General features: G+C 44.4%; 1 protein-coding gene across 3 annotated transcripts; it reads left to right on the top strand.

Moving 5' to 3' along the window:
* Nucleotides 1-108: 108 nt before the first annotated feature.
* Nucleotides 109-16053, top strand: LOC139311755 (zinc finger and SCAN domain-containing protein 21-like). Of its 3 annotated transcripts, XM_070936259.1 has the most exons (8): nt 109-178; nt 6410-6904; nt 9437-9554; nt 9655-9710; nt 11408-11510; nt 12925-13008; nt 13412-14294; nt 15868-16053. In XM_070936259.1, exons 2-7 carry the CDS (start codon nt 6506-6508, stop codon nt 14260-14262), a joined length of 1611 nt encoding a protein of 536 aa, XP_070792360.1. In that variant the 5' UTR covers nt 109-178; nt 6410-6505; the 3' UTR covers nt 14263-14294; nt 15868-16053. The 3 variants fall into 3 exon arrangements, with proteins under 3 accessions (XP_070792360.1, XP_070792358.1, XP_070792359.1); XM_070936257.1 differs by having other exon boundaries at nt 13412-16053; XM_070936258.1 differs by lacking the exon at nt 109-178 and adding an exon at nt 3325-3368 and having other exon boundaries at nt 13412-16053.
* Nucleotides 16054-16383: the final 330 nt, after the last annotated feature.

The following is a 16383-nucleotide window of genomic DNA, read 5'->3' as shown; positions in this document are numbered from 1 at the left end:
TAGAGAGGCTCCTACAGATTCCTAGAGAGGTTCTGGAGGCTGGGGACAGGAAAAAAACGTCACTTCCTGTCCCACCAGGAGTGGGGAGATGGGACCTTTCAGCTTCCATAGGGCCTCCAAGGGACTGGGAAAGGCTGTTTCTGCCCTTCCCACATACACAGAGAGGATCTGGAACCAGGTAAGAAAGAAAAACGTCCATCATGTGCCAGGAGTTGGGGGGGAGGGGGGAGGGGGTTGCACACGCGACCCTCCCTGCCCCCCCCTCTCCTGGCCCGCGATGGCAAAAAGGTTAGCCATCACTGCTCTAGACTCTATTCCTGCAACCGTTCTTTATATGTTTTAGCATATAAATCCTAATCCTATTCGTTGCTCTTTTCTGCATTCTTTCCAGAGTCTCAGCCTTCTTTTTTAATAAGATGGCGACAGGGGTGAAATGATACCGGTCGCTCCGGTTCGGGCGAACCAGTAGTTTAAAAAAAGCTACTGGTTCCTCGGAATAGGTATTTCCAACAATCAGCTGTGCTAAATCATGCGCCACAGCTGATCCCCCCTGCTTTTCTACTTACATTTCCCAAGCCTCCTTTTGGCGCACACTGCACGCCAAATGCACACTGCATGTGCATGCGCAGTGTACATCAAAAGGAGGCTTGGTAAGGTAAGTAGAACAGCGGGGAGGGGATCAGCTGTGCAGTGCAGTTTAGCTTTGCTAGAAAGCAGGAAATCCTAATTTCTAGCGAAGCTAAATTGCCTGCCATAGCTGATCCCCCCTCTCTTCTACTTACCTTCGCAAGCCTCCTTTTGGTGTGCACTGCACATGCGTGTGCAGTGTGCATTTGGCATGCAGCGCGCATGCCCGGCCAGCGAACCAGTTTGGATTTCACCACTGGATGGCGACCAAAACTGTATCATATTTTTTCCTTGTGTTCTGGAAAGGCTTCGTAGCATTGTGGTGTCCACTGATTGCATGAACAAAGACCTGCTACGATGCCTTTAAGCTCAGATCACTGCAAAATAAATGCGTGGGCTACCATCATCCCCAGAAATCCTTAACACCTCCCTTGATTAGTTTCCATCCATTGTTTCTTGTCTTGCCTTCTGATGATTTTGGAAAGTAAGTTGACACCCTCTTCTTTGTGGCAGCCCCTCAAATATTGGAAGACTGCTGTCGTGTCATCCCTAGTCCTTCTTTTCTCTAGGCTGGCCATACCCAATTCCTGCAACCATTCTTCATAGACTGCAGAGATTCTCAGTCATCCAGGTCATGGTTGTCCCAAAAGTTTTTTTTTTCTTTCAGGAGGCCACTGGACGTTCTTGTTTTTTATTTGAAGATGTTTCGCTTCTCATCCAAGAAGCTTCTTCAGCTCTGGCAGGATAGTGGGGAATGGAAGGATTTCTATTCCTTGCAGACAGCTGGTCATTTGCATCCTTTTAGAGCAGGGGTCTCCAAACTTGGCAACTTTAAGACTGGTGGACTTCAACTCCCAGAATTCCTCAGCCAGCTTTGCTGGAAGTTGAAGTCCACAAGTCTTAAAGTTGCCAAGTTTGGAGACCCCTGTTTTAGAGGGTCGTTGAAGCACTTGGAGGTTTATCTGTGTCCTCAGGGTCACCTGAGTGGTGCTCCTGGTTCCTGTAGTCTGCAATTTAATTAGCTGTCTTCAAGGAATATAAATCCTTCCATTCCCCACTATTCTGTCAGAGCTGAAGAAGCTTTTTGGATGAGAAGCGAAATGTCTTCGCAAGAAAAACCAAGAAAGTCCAGTGGCCTCCTGAAAAAGCACCTTTAGGACAACCATGACCTGGATGACTAAGAATCTCTACAGACTATTTATTTTATTAATTTTTAAAAAAATTTAGTTTGTCAAACATGTACAAGGTAACAGGTATAAGTATAAACATCGACATGAGCACATGAAATGGGTACAAATAAATGGGGACAGAGGACAGGGACGGTAAGCAGGCTGGTACACTTATGCAGGTCCCCTTTATGGATCTCTAAGGAATGGGGTGAGGTCCACAGTAGACAGTTTAAGGTTGAAGCTGTGGGGGTTTGAGGATGTAACAATGGAGTCAGGTAGAGCATTCCAGGCGTTGACCACTTCGATGCAGAAGTCGTATTTTCTGCAATCGAGTTTGGAGCAGTTTACCTTGAGTTTGTATCGATTGTTTGCCCGTGTATTATTGAGGTTGATGCTGAAGAAGTCATTGACAGGTAGGACATTGTAGCACACAATTTTGTGTACTATGCTTAGATCAGACCGCAGGTGGCGCAGTACCAAATTGTCCAAGGTCAAAATTTCAAGCCTGGTGGCATAAGGGACTCTATTGGGAGTAGAGGAGTGGAGGACTCATCTTATGGACTCCTAGTGTCTACTAGCATTAATTAACCTATTTTAAATCTCTGTCTGATGTTTGTAAACTGTATGGATGATACAGAAATATGATTTGCATTCTTTATTCTTATTATTTTTACACACAGACACACACACACATATATATATATTTCTTACTTCTTCGTAGGGTTTATGTGTGTTTTTCTTCTAGCCAGGTTTTCCCTTGGTTATGTAATATATATTACTGTTTTATATGGTCTTGATAATGTTAACATTGGAGTTAGGTAGAGCATTCCAGGCATTGACCACTCTGTTGCTGAAGTCGTGTTTTCTGCCATCGAGTTTGTATCTATTGTTTGCTGTGTTTAACTATTATTTATATTGTTTACTGTGAAGAACCCTTGCGGAATTGCATCGTTGGGATGTTCTTCATAGGCCTTCAATCATCCTAGTTGCTCTTCTCCGTCCTTCTGGAGGACACCTTTAGGATTGAGCGATCTGATTGCCCTGAAGTCCAAGGGACTCTCAAAAGTCTTCTCCCACGCCACAATCTGAAAGCATCACCCTGCTGTTCGAGGGATACATAAACCCGAGGACCATCCAGGAGCCTGGATGCAGAGGGGTGAAGGAAGCCTTTGCAATACCCGGCGGCCACCAGGGGGCAGCCAAGCGGCCCATTTCATTCTTGCCCGGGTTTTAGGGCTGGGAGCCGCTGGGAAGACGCAGTTGCAAGGCAGCTCATCCCTTGCCTTCCAAAGCTTGGCTTGGGCTGCCCTCTGGCGGCCGTCCGGAGTTTGTCCCCAGGCTCTCCCCTCCTGGCACCAACCACGTCCGCGCAGCCGTCCAAAGTAGCTTTGCCTTCTCTCGTTGGCCGAGCCCCCGCCTCCCTCTTCTCGCCCCGCCTCCCGGATTGGCTCCTCCTCCCTCTTTCTGGGAAGGGAGGCTGGGAGCGAAGCACAAAGGGAAGCGTCGGTCGCTGCCTCCCACCCTTTCCCTCGACCCTTTCCCCCCCACCCCGCGAGGAGATCCGTGGCTCCGGTGAGTCCCTTTGCAACGCTCGGCTCTTTTCCGCCTTGCAGGATTTAAAGCCGGGGTGCAGTGATCGCGTCCCCCCCCCCTCCTTCCTACGCTTGCACTACAACTCCCATTGTCCCCAGAGCTCCTTGCCGCAGCTTCCCACGTGGCTGGCTGGCTCCCTCGCTTCCCCACGCCCTTCCTTCTCTTTCCCTTCCCATCTTTTGCACCGCGTCTCAGCGCCCCCCCCCCCACTCCCCCGCCACGCTTTCCACTGGGGTCGTGTCCTTGCTTTCGATGTCCCCCCCTCCCCCATTCCTCAACCCCCCCCACCCCCGCCGCAGGCCAATCCTAGCCATCGGAGAGTAAGTAGCTCCTTGATTTCTGATTTCTTTCCCCCTTCGAAAGTAGGAGGCGATTGAAAGACGGGGGGGGGGGGAAGGAATCCTCCCTTTTTTTAAAAAAAATGGGAATATCCATCTCTAGGATCTTTTCCAAGGAAGATCCCGCCGCCCTTCCCAAAAGCGATCCCCCTCCTCCTTACAAGGAAATAATGTGGTGGGATGATTGCACCGGATTTAGGAGGGCTGGGATCCACAGGGAGGTTTTTATGCGATGCCAAAATCTGCGTGGGTTTCTGAGGATTTTTTCGCCTGTAGGGTGAAAGGTTTTTGTTAAATCCCTTTCTTGAGGATCACTCAGGGAAAAAAAAAAACACCAAGCGTGGGCAGAGAAGTGTGATTCCTATAAAAGCCAAAACTGGGCCTGAGCTGGGTGGGTGGGGAGAGGATCCTTCCTGCTTGTCTTTTCCCCCACCTGCAATGTCTTAATTTTCTTGTTCCTCTTTTTGGAGGTGAAGGTGAAGGCTAAGGTGAAATGCACATTGGAAAGAAAGCAGATGCAAAAATTGCAGGCAGAGGTGGGTGGGAAACAGAAAGATGTTGTGGTTAATTTGGCTGGAACTCTGGGTGGAAGCTGAAGGTGGAAAAGGGCCATGAGGATTGGAGCCCCCGAGAGGATTCTCCTTTTAATGCCCACCCCATGGGCGAAAGACTGAAACGCACCCCCAGGGTTCTCCACTTATTCTTCCATAGTTGGTGGCATCTATCAGTTTCCAAACTAGATAGCATAAATAGAATAGAAGAATAGGGATAGGAGGATTATTATTATTGTTGTTGTTGTTGTTATTTTATTTCCATTCCAGGATGGAATGGAATAGAATGAAATAGAACACAAATAGAAAAATAGGAACAGGACAGGACATTCTTTATGTCCTGTCCTGGAACGAGCTCCCCCCGGAGATACGGAGGATCCCGGATCTGCGTACCTTCCGTCGCGCGCTCAAGACGTTCTTATTTCATCAAGCTGGCCTGACCTAAGTTTTTTTTTCCCCCTTTTTAAATGGAAATTTTAAATTTGGTTTTAAATTATTGGGGTTTTAAATTTGTTCAGCCAAATTATTTAATTTGTTTTATTCTATTTTAAATTTTGTGTTTATATGTTTTATTCTATGGCTGTTCACCGCCCTGAGTCCTTCGGGAGTAGGGCGGTATACAAATTCAATAAAATGAAATGAAAATGAAATTGGCCAAGTGTGATTGGACACACAAGGAATTTGCATATGATCTGTGTACATACAAGCAACAAGCGATAAATCATGGTCATAGTACTTAGTACATAGTACTAAGTGATAAATCATTAGCAATAGCACTTAGACTTATCGACTGCTTCACTGTGCTTTACAGCTCTCTCTAAGCAGTTTACAAAGTCAGCATATTGCCCCCAACAATCTTGGTCCTCATTTTACGGACCTCAGAAGGATGGAATGGATTAAAAAGAAAAGGAGCGGAAGGGAGATCTGACTTGGCTAGCTATAGGTAGTCCTTGGCTCACAATCGTTCATTTAGTGACTAAAATTACAACGAAAAAAGTGACTTATGACCATTTTTCTGCTGCTGTAACATCATAATCTACAAATCCCCAGGGAGAAACTAATCTGGCCTTCTGATTTTTAGAAATACCGTTTAATCTCAGCAATGTAATTTTGCTTGAGACAGGAAGGTGGTGCAGAGAGTGGTGAGGACAGCAGAAAAGATTATGGGTAGTTCACTTCCTTCTATCTAAGAAATGGCATAAAAGTGATGCTTGAATCGAGTCTGCAGGATTATCTGGGATGCTACACATCCTCTTCACAACCTGTTTCCCTTGTTACCTTTGTGGTATCGTGGGCATCTAGATTCAGTCACAGTTTTGTTCCATATAGCTTGTGAACTCTCTCAAGTTTCCTCTTTCCGCTATGTATTCAAAATGGACAGTGATTAATGTGTGTGTCTGTGTGTGTGTGTATCAAATTTATATTTTGCTGATAAAGAAATAAAGGGAGACTAGTATAGATCTATTATTTATTTTATTTTAAATTTATTTTAAATTTTTAAATATTTATTTTTTAAATATTAAAAATTATTTAGCTCTCATCAGCTAGCCATACCCTTACTTGGATTCGAACTTGTGCTGCCTGCATATTAGGCAGTTGTATTAACCTCTGAGCCACAAGTTCTCCTCCCTTTATCAGCTTGAGCCAGGGGAGAGATTAAGTGTTGAGGGCTCCTGGATTGGAGCTGAAAGGCGAAAGGGATGCAGTATGCTCCCTCTCACATGCTGGGGTAAACCAGGTGTCTCAATAGAAAAACACTTAATATATATATATATACACACACACATACATGTAGGTAGGTAGCAGGGGTGGGTTTCTACCGGTTCGCACCAGTTTGGGTGAACCGGTAGTGGTGGTGGTGGGAGGCTCCACCCACCTGCCCAGACGTCATCAAAAATGCATAGAAGCACCGCACCTGCGCGTTACCGATAGCAAACTGGTAGCCCCAGGATTTGAATGCCATCTCTGGTAGGTAGGTATATAGCATGTGTATATGTGTGTTACAGATGTGCATGGATAGATATATACTTTTTCTTTCGAGTGCAGGCAACAAAATTTCGTTTTTAATGTGGACCAGTGTGCTCACAGTAAAAAATGGCAATAAACGTTATCTCTTATCTTTTCTTGCAAGTCTTAAGGCTGAAGAGTTTCAACCATCCGAGCCTCCGGAAGAAACTTGGCCGTCCAGCAGCGTGAACTTCTAACCTGTTTGGGGCAGACTTCGGAGATGGAAGACCAAGATTTGACTAGCCTTGAAGCTGGAAGAAGCCTTGATGTCCTGGATGTTGGAAATGGGGCAGAATTCTGGGGGAAGAAAGTGCAGAATATCTTGCGTGGGGTGCACACTTGCTGGTCAGAACAGCACAAACGGTTCAGGGAGTTTTGTTACCAAGAAGCGGAAGGTCCCCGGGAAGTCTGGAGCCGAATTCATGACCTTTGTCACAAATGGCTGAAACCCAAAAGGCATACCAAAGCTCAGATCTTGGATCTGGTGATTCTGGAGCAGTTCCTGAAAATCTTGCCGCCAGAGATGGGGAACTGGGTTCGAGAGTGTGGGCCGGAGACCAGCTCGGAGGCCGTTGCCTTGGCGGAAGGATTCCTTCTGAGCGAGATAGAGGGAGCGCAGGTAAGGGTATTTTCATCGGGTGCCTAAATTGTTGGCTCGATTTTAGAAAGCAATCCGAAAAGCTATCCTTTTCTGAATTTCACCCAAGAAAGAAATAGCCAATTCCAGTGTAGCAGAGCACTGGACAAATGGACATTCTCTATTTGCACATTATTAAACTGGGTTTGCTTAACCACAGTTTGTTGAATGAAGTGTGATTGCTTGGATCACCTCACAGGCTGACCTATCAGGTGTTCAATTTGTAGAAATCATTATCAGAAGTTCTTCCCAAGCTCTTAAGAGTCCTGGCAGTTGCCAGCAAGAACAGAAATACAGCTAGTCCTCAACACAACAGTTCGTGTAGTGACCAACATCACTGGAAAAAGTGACATGATTGTTTTTCACACTTATGACCATTGCAGCATCCCAACGATCATTGTGATCAAAATTAAGATGCTTGGCAACTGACTCATATTTATAACAGTTGCAGTGTCCCGGGGTCACATGAGTCCCCTTTGGTGACCTTCTGACAAGTCAATCAATAGGGAAGCCATTCACTTAACAACTGTGGCAAGAAAGTTCGTAAAATGGGGCAAAACTCACTTAACCATCTCACTTAGCAACAGAAAATTTCAGCTCCGTTGTCGTATGTTGAGGACTACATGTACCATAAACCTTTATGTGTTTGAGGAACATTGTTTCCCAGCGTTTTAAGAAAACTGTCAATTGGATCAATGTCTTGGCAGGAATCACGTAAAGAAATTGGTGAAGGGAGGGGTCAAAGTTGACTGCTGAAAGACTGAAATAGTAAATAAATTATTGAAATATTAAATTAGACCATTAAGAGAAGATCTTTTGAGTGGTGCAGTGGCCTAGAGGTGGAGCTCTCACTTCACAATCGGGTAGCTGTGAGTTTGATCCTAGGTAGAGGCTGATATTTCTCTCTAGGCCAGGGGTCTGCAACCTTAAACACTCAAAGAGCCATTTGGACCTGTTTCCCACAGGAAAGAAAACACTGGGAGCCACAAAACCCTTCCCGTGCCTGACTATTTCTTGAGCGGCCACAAAACTAGCATATATAGTTGAATTAAACATTCTGTTTTTTTCTGAAACTTTTATTTTCTTGGATTTATCCATGGTTGGCCTATCGGGGGTTGAAAAGCTCAATAAATCACATGCCGATGGGTGTCACACATTGATGGTTGTGACGCATATTTTGAGTGACGGAGCCACAGCAGAGGGGTGAGAGAGCGACATGCGGCTCCAGAGCCGCAGCTTGCTGATCCCTGCTCTAGGCACACTGAGAATATATCTGCTGAACAAAACTCCGCATTGGTGACAGGAAGGGCATCCGGCCAATAAAACACTCTGCTAGCTCCATTCAGTTGCCCAGACTCCACCTCGCGAGAATTATGGGGTCGTTAAAAGATAAAGAAGAAGATTGAGAAGAACATTCCCTTCCCTAGCCTTGAGGTACCCTGGTGATGGTTGGTTAATTGGTTTGGTTTATAGAATGGCCCACCATTTAGGTCCTAGCCAGATTTGGCCTTGCTTACCTTTTTCAAAATCAGCCAAGTTCAATTAGATGCTATTCCATGAAGATCTTGCTGTCATATCCATGTAGTTTTATTGGTAAAAAAGTGGAAGTGGTCTGTCATTGCCATTTTATAGCATTAATTAATTCCAGTCATTCATTTCTACATACATGTTACTTTTATAGGTAGTCCTTGACTTGCCACAGTTCGTTTAGAGACCGTTCAAAGTTACAACGGCTCTGAAAAAAGGGGCAAACCAAGTCATGCCCAAAACTTCTTTTATTAACCAGTCGTTTTAATGGAAACAAGCAAATCCCAAAAGATTTGGAAACAGGTAGTAAAAAAGCTAAAAATTGTCCTGCAAAAGAAATAACTTTTCTTTTTCTTTTTTTTGCAAGACATAACCTAACTAGAATGTGGACATTAAGTACGTGGTTAAATAGGTTTAAAAAAGGAGTGTCAAACTCGATTTCATTGAGGGCCACATCAGGGTTGTGTTTGACTTGAGGGGGGGCAGTGGGGGCATGGCCAGCTCGACGTCACTTGTGTTGGGGGCACCTATAGTAGCCTGAGTGATCTGCCAGCAAAAATGAAGCTCGGGAGGGCTGCGTGCGGCCCTCGCAAGCTCCATTTTCGGCTGAGACGGCCTCCTGCAACCCTCTGCCAGCGAAACTGGAGTTCGGGAAGGCCCCGCACAGCACTGCCCAGCTCCCTTTTCGCTGGCAGAGGCACCGTGGGCTGGTCCTTCATTGTTTCCAGAGTGGACCTGTGGGCCAGATCTAAGCACCCTACCGGCCGCATTTGGTTCGAAGGCATTGAGTTTGACACCCCTGGTTTAAAAGGCGACAGGACAAAATCATAGCGATTTTGAAATCAAGACTCCTCATTTTCATCCCTGTTGGTTCTTTGAGCAAACTTCCATAATGCCTATAATTTCCTGGCAACGTGTAGAATTGAACCCACGTTTGCAAAAATGATGAGTAATTTTCTTTGCATGGATTCTTCTTCCTGGTTTCAGGCGCAAGGGATGCTGGCCAGGCCTGCCTCTGAGTTTCCTGACCCGGACAGTTTATCAGCCGCCACTAATCCAAGGCCACCATTTGAGAAAATCCTGATTGATAAGGCCACCTCTCTAGGTAAAGATCAGCGGATGGTATTTCATTGAATCAATCGCCTTTTCTCACGATCCAGTGTGAAAGATACAATGTGTAAAATCTGTCTTTGTTTCACCTGCAGAAAATCAAGTGGCCATTGATGGTGGGAGAGGAACCGCTTCTCTGCAGTCAGATCAGGTAAGACAAGGATTACGCAGGGAAGCGCAGCAGGGGTGGGTTCTACTTACCCTTAGTACCGGTTTGCAGCGGGACCGCGCGCATGCACTTGCTTCGCTCGCGTGCACTTCTGCGCATGCGCAGAAGCTTCCTGACAACATCCAGGTTGGTGGGCAGAGCCTCCTGCTGGTTTTACTACCAGTTCTTGTGAACCGGTCTGAACCGGGGGCAACCCACCACTGAAGCACAGGAGTAAAGGTGTCTGCAGGATGAGTGGCTTTCATCAGAATGACAGAAACAGGGCTGTCCCTTTCCAGCAGAAGCTTTGTCCCTTTCATACATGATCCATAATTTTTTTTAAAAAAACAGAGCTTGCAGAACAAACTGCGAAAACCTTTGACTGGATTTTGTCCTTTACAAATCTGTTGTTCCCCATCCAGACCCCCATAGCCTCCAAGCACTGCAAGAGGGCAGCCACAGAGTCACTTGAGTCCTGGGAATGGAGATGGAAAGTTGAATATCATCAGCACACTGATGGTACCTCATCCCATGTTGGCACATGATTTCACCCAGCTCTGAGCTGAAGAAGCTTCTTGGATGAGAAGCGAAATGTCTTCAAAGAAAAACAAGAAAGTCCAGTTGCCTCTTGAAAAAGCAACTTTGGGACAAGTGCAACCAGTGTTATTTCTGTCCCATAACCAGGCCTGAATCCTCACTGGAGGGGATCAAGATACTCCATTTTATTCAGAACCCTCTGAATTCTGTAATCTTCCTTAGAAAGGGAAGGCGGGAGATTGGACAAAAATTGTCCAGACTAGTGGGATCAAGAAATGTTTTTTTTGAGGAGGGAGTGAACTGGGGCCTCCTTGAAAGGTCCCAGAGACACCTCCTCCCACAATGAAGACTTTATCACTGCCTGGTGGTCACCATCTTGGAAGCTTTCACCAGCAAGAAGGATGGGATCTAATTGACAGGTGATTTTGCCAACAGCATTTAGGACCCTATCCACTTCATCAGGTTCAACAGGCTCGAACCATTTACAAATAACTGAATAAGACCCAAAGGTGCTTTTTTTCAGAAGGCAACTGGACTTTCTTGTTTTTTTCTTTTGAAGACATTTCGCTTCTCAGCTCTGACAGGATAGTGGGGAATGGAATGGATGAGAAGTGAAACATCTTCAAAAGAAAAGAAAAGAAAGAAAAAAACAAAGTCCAGTTGCCTTCTGAAAAAAGCACCTTTGGGACAACCATGACCTGGATGACTGAGAATCTCGACAGATTTTAACTGAGTAAGACCTTTCCCCAGGTATCTCTAATGCAGTGGCCTTCAAACTTTTGGGCACCAGGTACAGGTTCCGTGAAGAAAGGTTTTTCCATGGACCAGAGGGGGCATGGTTTTGCATGCTGCCTGCATACCGTGGATGGGGCTCTGCTTGTTTGCGGGGCATGGTTGCTGGCATGCCCGCAACCAATGTTGGTCCACCTACAGGACCAACATTGGGGACCCCTGCTCTGATGGACCTCTAACACCCACAGGTTCCAACTGGGAATGAAACTGAACAACTTTGTTCCTCTTGCCTTGCCTTGTATTAAACAAAAGAATCATGTTTTGGCTTTGCATGATGTATTTTAGTCCTGTCACCTTCTCTCCGTTAAGAAGTTTGAAGGCAACTGAGAAAATATCGGCTTGTAGAATAACATGTTTTCTTCTTCTTTTAGGTCTCAGGGCCTGTTAACAAAGTGGCTACGGAGGAAAGGACTCCATTAGATCCAAACCAGATGGACACAACAGAAGAGAATTATGGGATGGTGCCGTCTCTGGGTAAGTTTTCATCTTGGTTACGATAATCGGAAATGACTGCCATCCATTGTGCTAATTGGTGCCCTGTGGGTGAGTCTTAGAGAAGAGTAGTAGCTCATCCATGTACATTATGCCAGAGCATGAAAAGCAGTGAGAATAGAATGTGAGTCAGTTGTCAAGCATCCAAATGTAAATCATGTGACCATGGGGATGCTGCAATGGTCGTAAGTATGAAAAATGGTCATAAAGTCACTTTTTTCAGTGCCATTATAACTTTGAACAGTCACTAATCGAACAGTTGTAAGAGGAAGACTATCTGTACTAAAAAGAACTGAGGAGATGCCATAAACAATCACCTCAGCCTAATTTTTATTTATTTTTTTAAATTTATTTATTTTCTGCCTTTACTATTTTTATAAATAATAAAACATACCTAATATTCTTTCCTCCTCCTACTTTCCCCATAACAACCACCCTGTGAGGTCAGTTGGGCTGTGAGAGAATTACTGGCTCAAGGTCATCCAGCCCACTTTCATGCCTATGGTAGGAGTAGAACTCACATTCCCGGTTTCTAACTTGGTAGAACTTCGCCACTAGACCAAACTGCCTTTTATGACGTTTGTGGTGTCCCGGGGTCATGTGATCATGTTTTGCGACCTTCTGACAAGCAAAGTCCATAGGGAAATCAGATTCACTTAACAACCGTGTTACTAATTTAACAACTGCAGAGATTCGCGTAACAAATGTGGCAAGAAAAGTCGTAAAATGGGGCAAAACTCACGTAACAAATTTGTCACTTAGCAACATAAATTTTGGGCTCCATTGTGGTCATTAAGTTGAGGGCTACCTGTATCTTCTTTTATCACCCTTAATATCTTCGGTTATCAACAGTTTCAGACATGGATGTTAGACATAGACAGAAATTTGTGAAGGGATTTACTGATTCCGTCAGGATATTGCTTGTAGACGTTTCAATACCCAACTAGGTAACCTCATCAGAGATAGTGAGGGTGAGGCTTTCTCCCTGTTTACTTACAGTAGCACTCCCATCAACACTAGCAAGGTAAGCTACTGAATATAAACAGAGACCAAACCCCACACCAAATAGGAGAAGGGAGGTATGTTGGATATGTTTGCCACCCTGAGTTATTTGCAAAAATAATAAAGACAGAATAGGAATAAATAAAAACTAGCACTAGCTTAATTCATACTAACTGTCCAAGATTGCCTGTGTGTTTTCTATAGGAACCTTCAAACTGTCTAGCGAACCTTGTTGCTCTTCTGTGTGTAAGAACTACAAATACTTGCCATTCGTGTTTTAACTTTAATTAAGCAATGGGCCAAATTTAAAGCCATAATGGTTTGATACCATAAAATGCTCCTGAAGTAATTTGTGCTGTTGTTGTTGCTTTCTTTTCTTGGTACTTTGTTTCAGTGCCCCAAACTAAATTCACGTCATGGCAGGAAGTAACTGAGGATTCATCTGTCAAGGATTTGCAAGAAGAAGAAAGACCAGCAGGTAAGCATTCAGTCATGGGTTCACACATTGCACTAAACGATGGTTTGCTTAGCTATGTTTGTTGAATAAATTATAATCAGCTGGATTCACAAAGCACATTATACCCAAACTAAACAAGCTAACTTTTGGTTTGTATGTTCTATTGTCTCAGTGTTTGTGCCAAGTCACTTTGCATTTATTTTGTGATGGTTTAAAGAATAAGCCAGTTATAAGCTGTGAAGGCATAAATCGTGGTTTACAAACCATACTGCATGCACAAACATAAAACTCAGTCATAATGTGGTTAAGTATCACTTTGGTTGAAGGTATTGTCCAAGCACCATCTCTTCTTTGAATCTAAGAGCTCTTCCAGGATTGAGGGTAAAGTTTTCTCTGATTACATTCTTTTTATTGATTTATTCAGATGACGGAAAAAGCAGTAAACAGGACAAACTGAAGTCGGAAGAAAAACAGAAATGGGGAGAGAAAGCTGTCCCTTTTGAAGAGGCTGACTTCTCTCAAATTCCAAAATTAGAAGATTGTACCGAAGAAATGAAAAATACAAGCCATAGTAGAGAAAAACCACCGAAATCCCTTGAGTTTGGAGGTGGCTTAAGTGAGCGGGTAAGCCTTCCTAAACCGCAGAGAGCACATTCAGGAGATAAAACCTATAAATGCTTAGAGTGCGGAAAGAACTTCACAAACCTTAAGTCACATCAAAAGATGCACACGGGTGAGAAGCCATACAAATGTTCCGAGTGTGGGAAGAATTTCCGGTACAACATGAACCTGAAATCACATCAGCGAATTCACACTGGGGAGAAACCATATAAATGTTCTGAATGCGGAATGACTTTCAGCTACAGCATGAATCTGAAATCGCATCAAAAAATCCACACTGGGGAGAAACCGTACAAATGTTCCGAATGCGGGAAGAGTTTCAGTCACAGCATGAACCTGAAGTCGCATCAGAAAATCCACATGGGAGAGAAACCCTATAAGTGTTCTGAGTGTGGGAAGTGTTTTACTCACAATGTGAATCTGAAGACCCATCAAAGAATTCACACGGGGGAAAAACCGTATAAATGTTCTGACTGCGGAATGACGTTCAGGTACAGCATGAACCTGAAATCACATCAAAAAATCCACACGGGAGGGAAACCATATAAATGTTCCGAGTGTGCAAAACAATTCAGTAACAGCTCAGACCTTAAACTGCATCAGAAAGTTCATACAGGGGAAGAACTCTCTAGTGCTCCCAAGGAACAAGTTTAAAGTCAGCGCGCAACCTGTAAGAAGATAATGCAGTAAGGATATTGTTGGTTGTGGGATCCTGCTTTTCACATCTTCTATCCAGGGGTGTTTACAAGAAGGGGTTTAAAAAAGTCAAGAAGAGAGCCATGGCCATGTGATTGAATCCCTGTCCCTTTTAACCTGTGCTAAACAGGAATCGCATAAAAAAACCCCCAAGGTTTAGATCACACGGCCATGATTACCATCTAGATCAGGAGTGTCAAACTTAAGGCCCGTGGGCCAGATCCAGCCTGCAGGGTAATTAAATTTGGCCCGCGGGGCTGGCCTGGAAATGACAGAGGAGTGGTCCACGGTGCCTCTGGCAGCCAAAACGGGGCTTGGGGCACATGCAGCTCCCCCGTGCCCCGTTTTGGCCATCAAAGTGCTGCAGGAGGCCGTCCAGGCTGAAAAAGAGGCACAGGGGGCCGTGCGTGCCACCTGTGCCCCGTTTTGGATGGCAGGGTGCTGCAGGTGGCATCTGTCCCATCTTGGTTCCCACCCACCCCAGCCCGCAGAGAACTACAATGCTGATCCGGCCCTTGGAGAAATCCAGTTTGACACCCCTGATCCTAGATGTTTCCAATACCTCCTGCAGTTTTTTCTGCTTGCCTCAAAATACGAAATGAACTAAGCCTTGTAAAAGTGCTTAGTGTTTGAGATGAATTTCACTGATAGTCTTAAAAGGTTGAATTTCAGCAGAGGACAACTGCATGTTTTATGCACAGAAGTATCCCAGGTTAAAATTGCATCAAGCAATTCACGGAAGTGAGAAGCGATGCAAATAGTCCCATATCTCAAAACAACCTTCAGCCCTAGCAAAAGTCTTGCGTCACATCAGGGAATGTAGATAGGGGAGAATCATATTCAATTGTAGAGAGTAGATAGGGAAGAATCGTATTAAATTGTAATATAGACTGAAAGATGGGGAAATTTCCAGTGATCGCATAATACTTCATTTTTAAGAGATTCCATGAATTCAGTGGAAGGAGATGTAAATAATCAAGGATCAATTTTTATCTGGCCAATCTGTAGCCAAGAAGGGTTCAGCATGGCAGGCCAAGATTCCTTTGCTCCAAATGTGGCAGAAAATTCCTTCCAGTACACGTATTTGTGTTTTTAATTGGGTACCTAACTAGTGACCTCAAATTAACTTTGGCCAAAAAAATCCCCCATCATTATAGTTAATACTATAGCTGATTTGTTGGGTAGTGGTGGTTTTTTTAAAAATATCTCCATACTGTCACAGCAGTAGTCCCCAAACTTTCCGTCTTGGCCCGGGTGGTGGTGGAAGGGGATGGTTGCGTGTGAGTAACAGGCACTCGCACAGCCCCATTTGTGCAAGTGGAGCTTCGCACTCAAGCACAAGTGCCCACCACTCATGCAAGTAGAGCTATACATGTGAGGTGCAAGCGCTTGCCACTTGCATGAATGAAGCTCGGCACGCATCTCACTTGCCGCTTGTGCAGCCTGGTTCTAAACCAGGCCCGGGGGGGGGGGTTTGGGGACCCCTGCTTTAAACAGCCATTTTTAATAAATCAGTGTTGTGCTGCCTGCTTATTTTTGTCCATGTCTTACGTTTAATTCAAGGTTCCCAAAGCTCTGGAAGAGAAAGGTGGAAGTAAATTTTCCTTGTGGGGCAAGTTTTTCAAATGCATATAAGCCTTTGTAAATTTTACTACTTTGTTGGTAAAGAACTCTGGATAGTGTACATAATTTAAATGCTGTGGAGGATGGGAGAGTTGATCGAGGAAAAATTAAAATTGTTGAACTGCAGTGCTCTTATTCTTTCTGTTGCAACGACTGAGGCAAATGGAACCCCATGGGTGCTTTCAAGTGAAATTTGAAGGAGGAATTCCTTTGCATCTCAACTTTTGGCTTGTAGGCTTTAAAAAGTCAGTGAATCAAGGAAAACCTTACTGACAAGTGATCACATCAGTTTACAATTTAATCTGCATTCTTCTTTCTCTGTTTGTCTTTTGCTTGCATCATATCACTTTCAATTTTCTTCAGTCCTCATTCTCCATCCCATTCCACAATCTTCTTCTGAAAAAAATAAGATCTGGAGTACAGAATTATCTTTATTTCCAAGAATGTCTTTGGTTT

This window comes from Pituophis catenifer, unplaced genomic scaffold (assembly GCF_029215685.1).
Source record: "Pituophis catenifer annectens isolate HBS135680 unplaced genomic scaffold, rPitCat1.0.hap2 SCAF_2, whole genome shotgun sequence".
Taxonomy (NCBI): domain Eukaryota; kingdom Metazoa; phylum Chordata; class Lepidosauria; order Squamata; family Colubridae; genus Pituophis; species Pituophis catenifer.
This window is presented reverse-complemented; position numbering and strand designations above follow the sequence as displayed.

Excerpts from the sequence above, each read along its gene's own strand:
- LOC139311755 (XM_070936259.1), top strand. The coding sequence starts at position 6,506 with ATGGAAGACCAAGATTTGACTAGCCTTGAAGCTGGAAGAAGCCTTGAT. Across the intron at positions 6,905-9,436 it reads GCGAGATAGAGGGAGCGCAG|GCGCAAGGGATGCTGGCCAG; the intron begins GTAAGGGTATTT and ends TCCTGGTTTCAG. Across the intron at positions 9,555-9,654 it reads TGATAAGGCCACCTCTCTAG|AAAATCAAGTGGCCATTGAT; the intron begins GTAAAGATCAGC and ends TTTCACCTGCAG.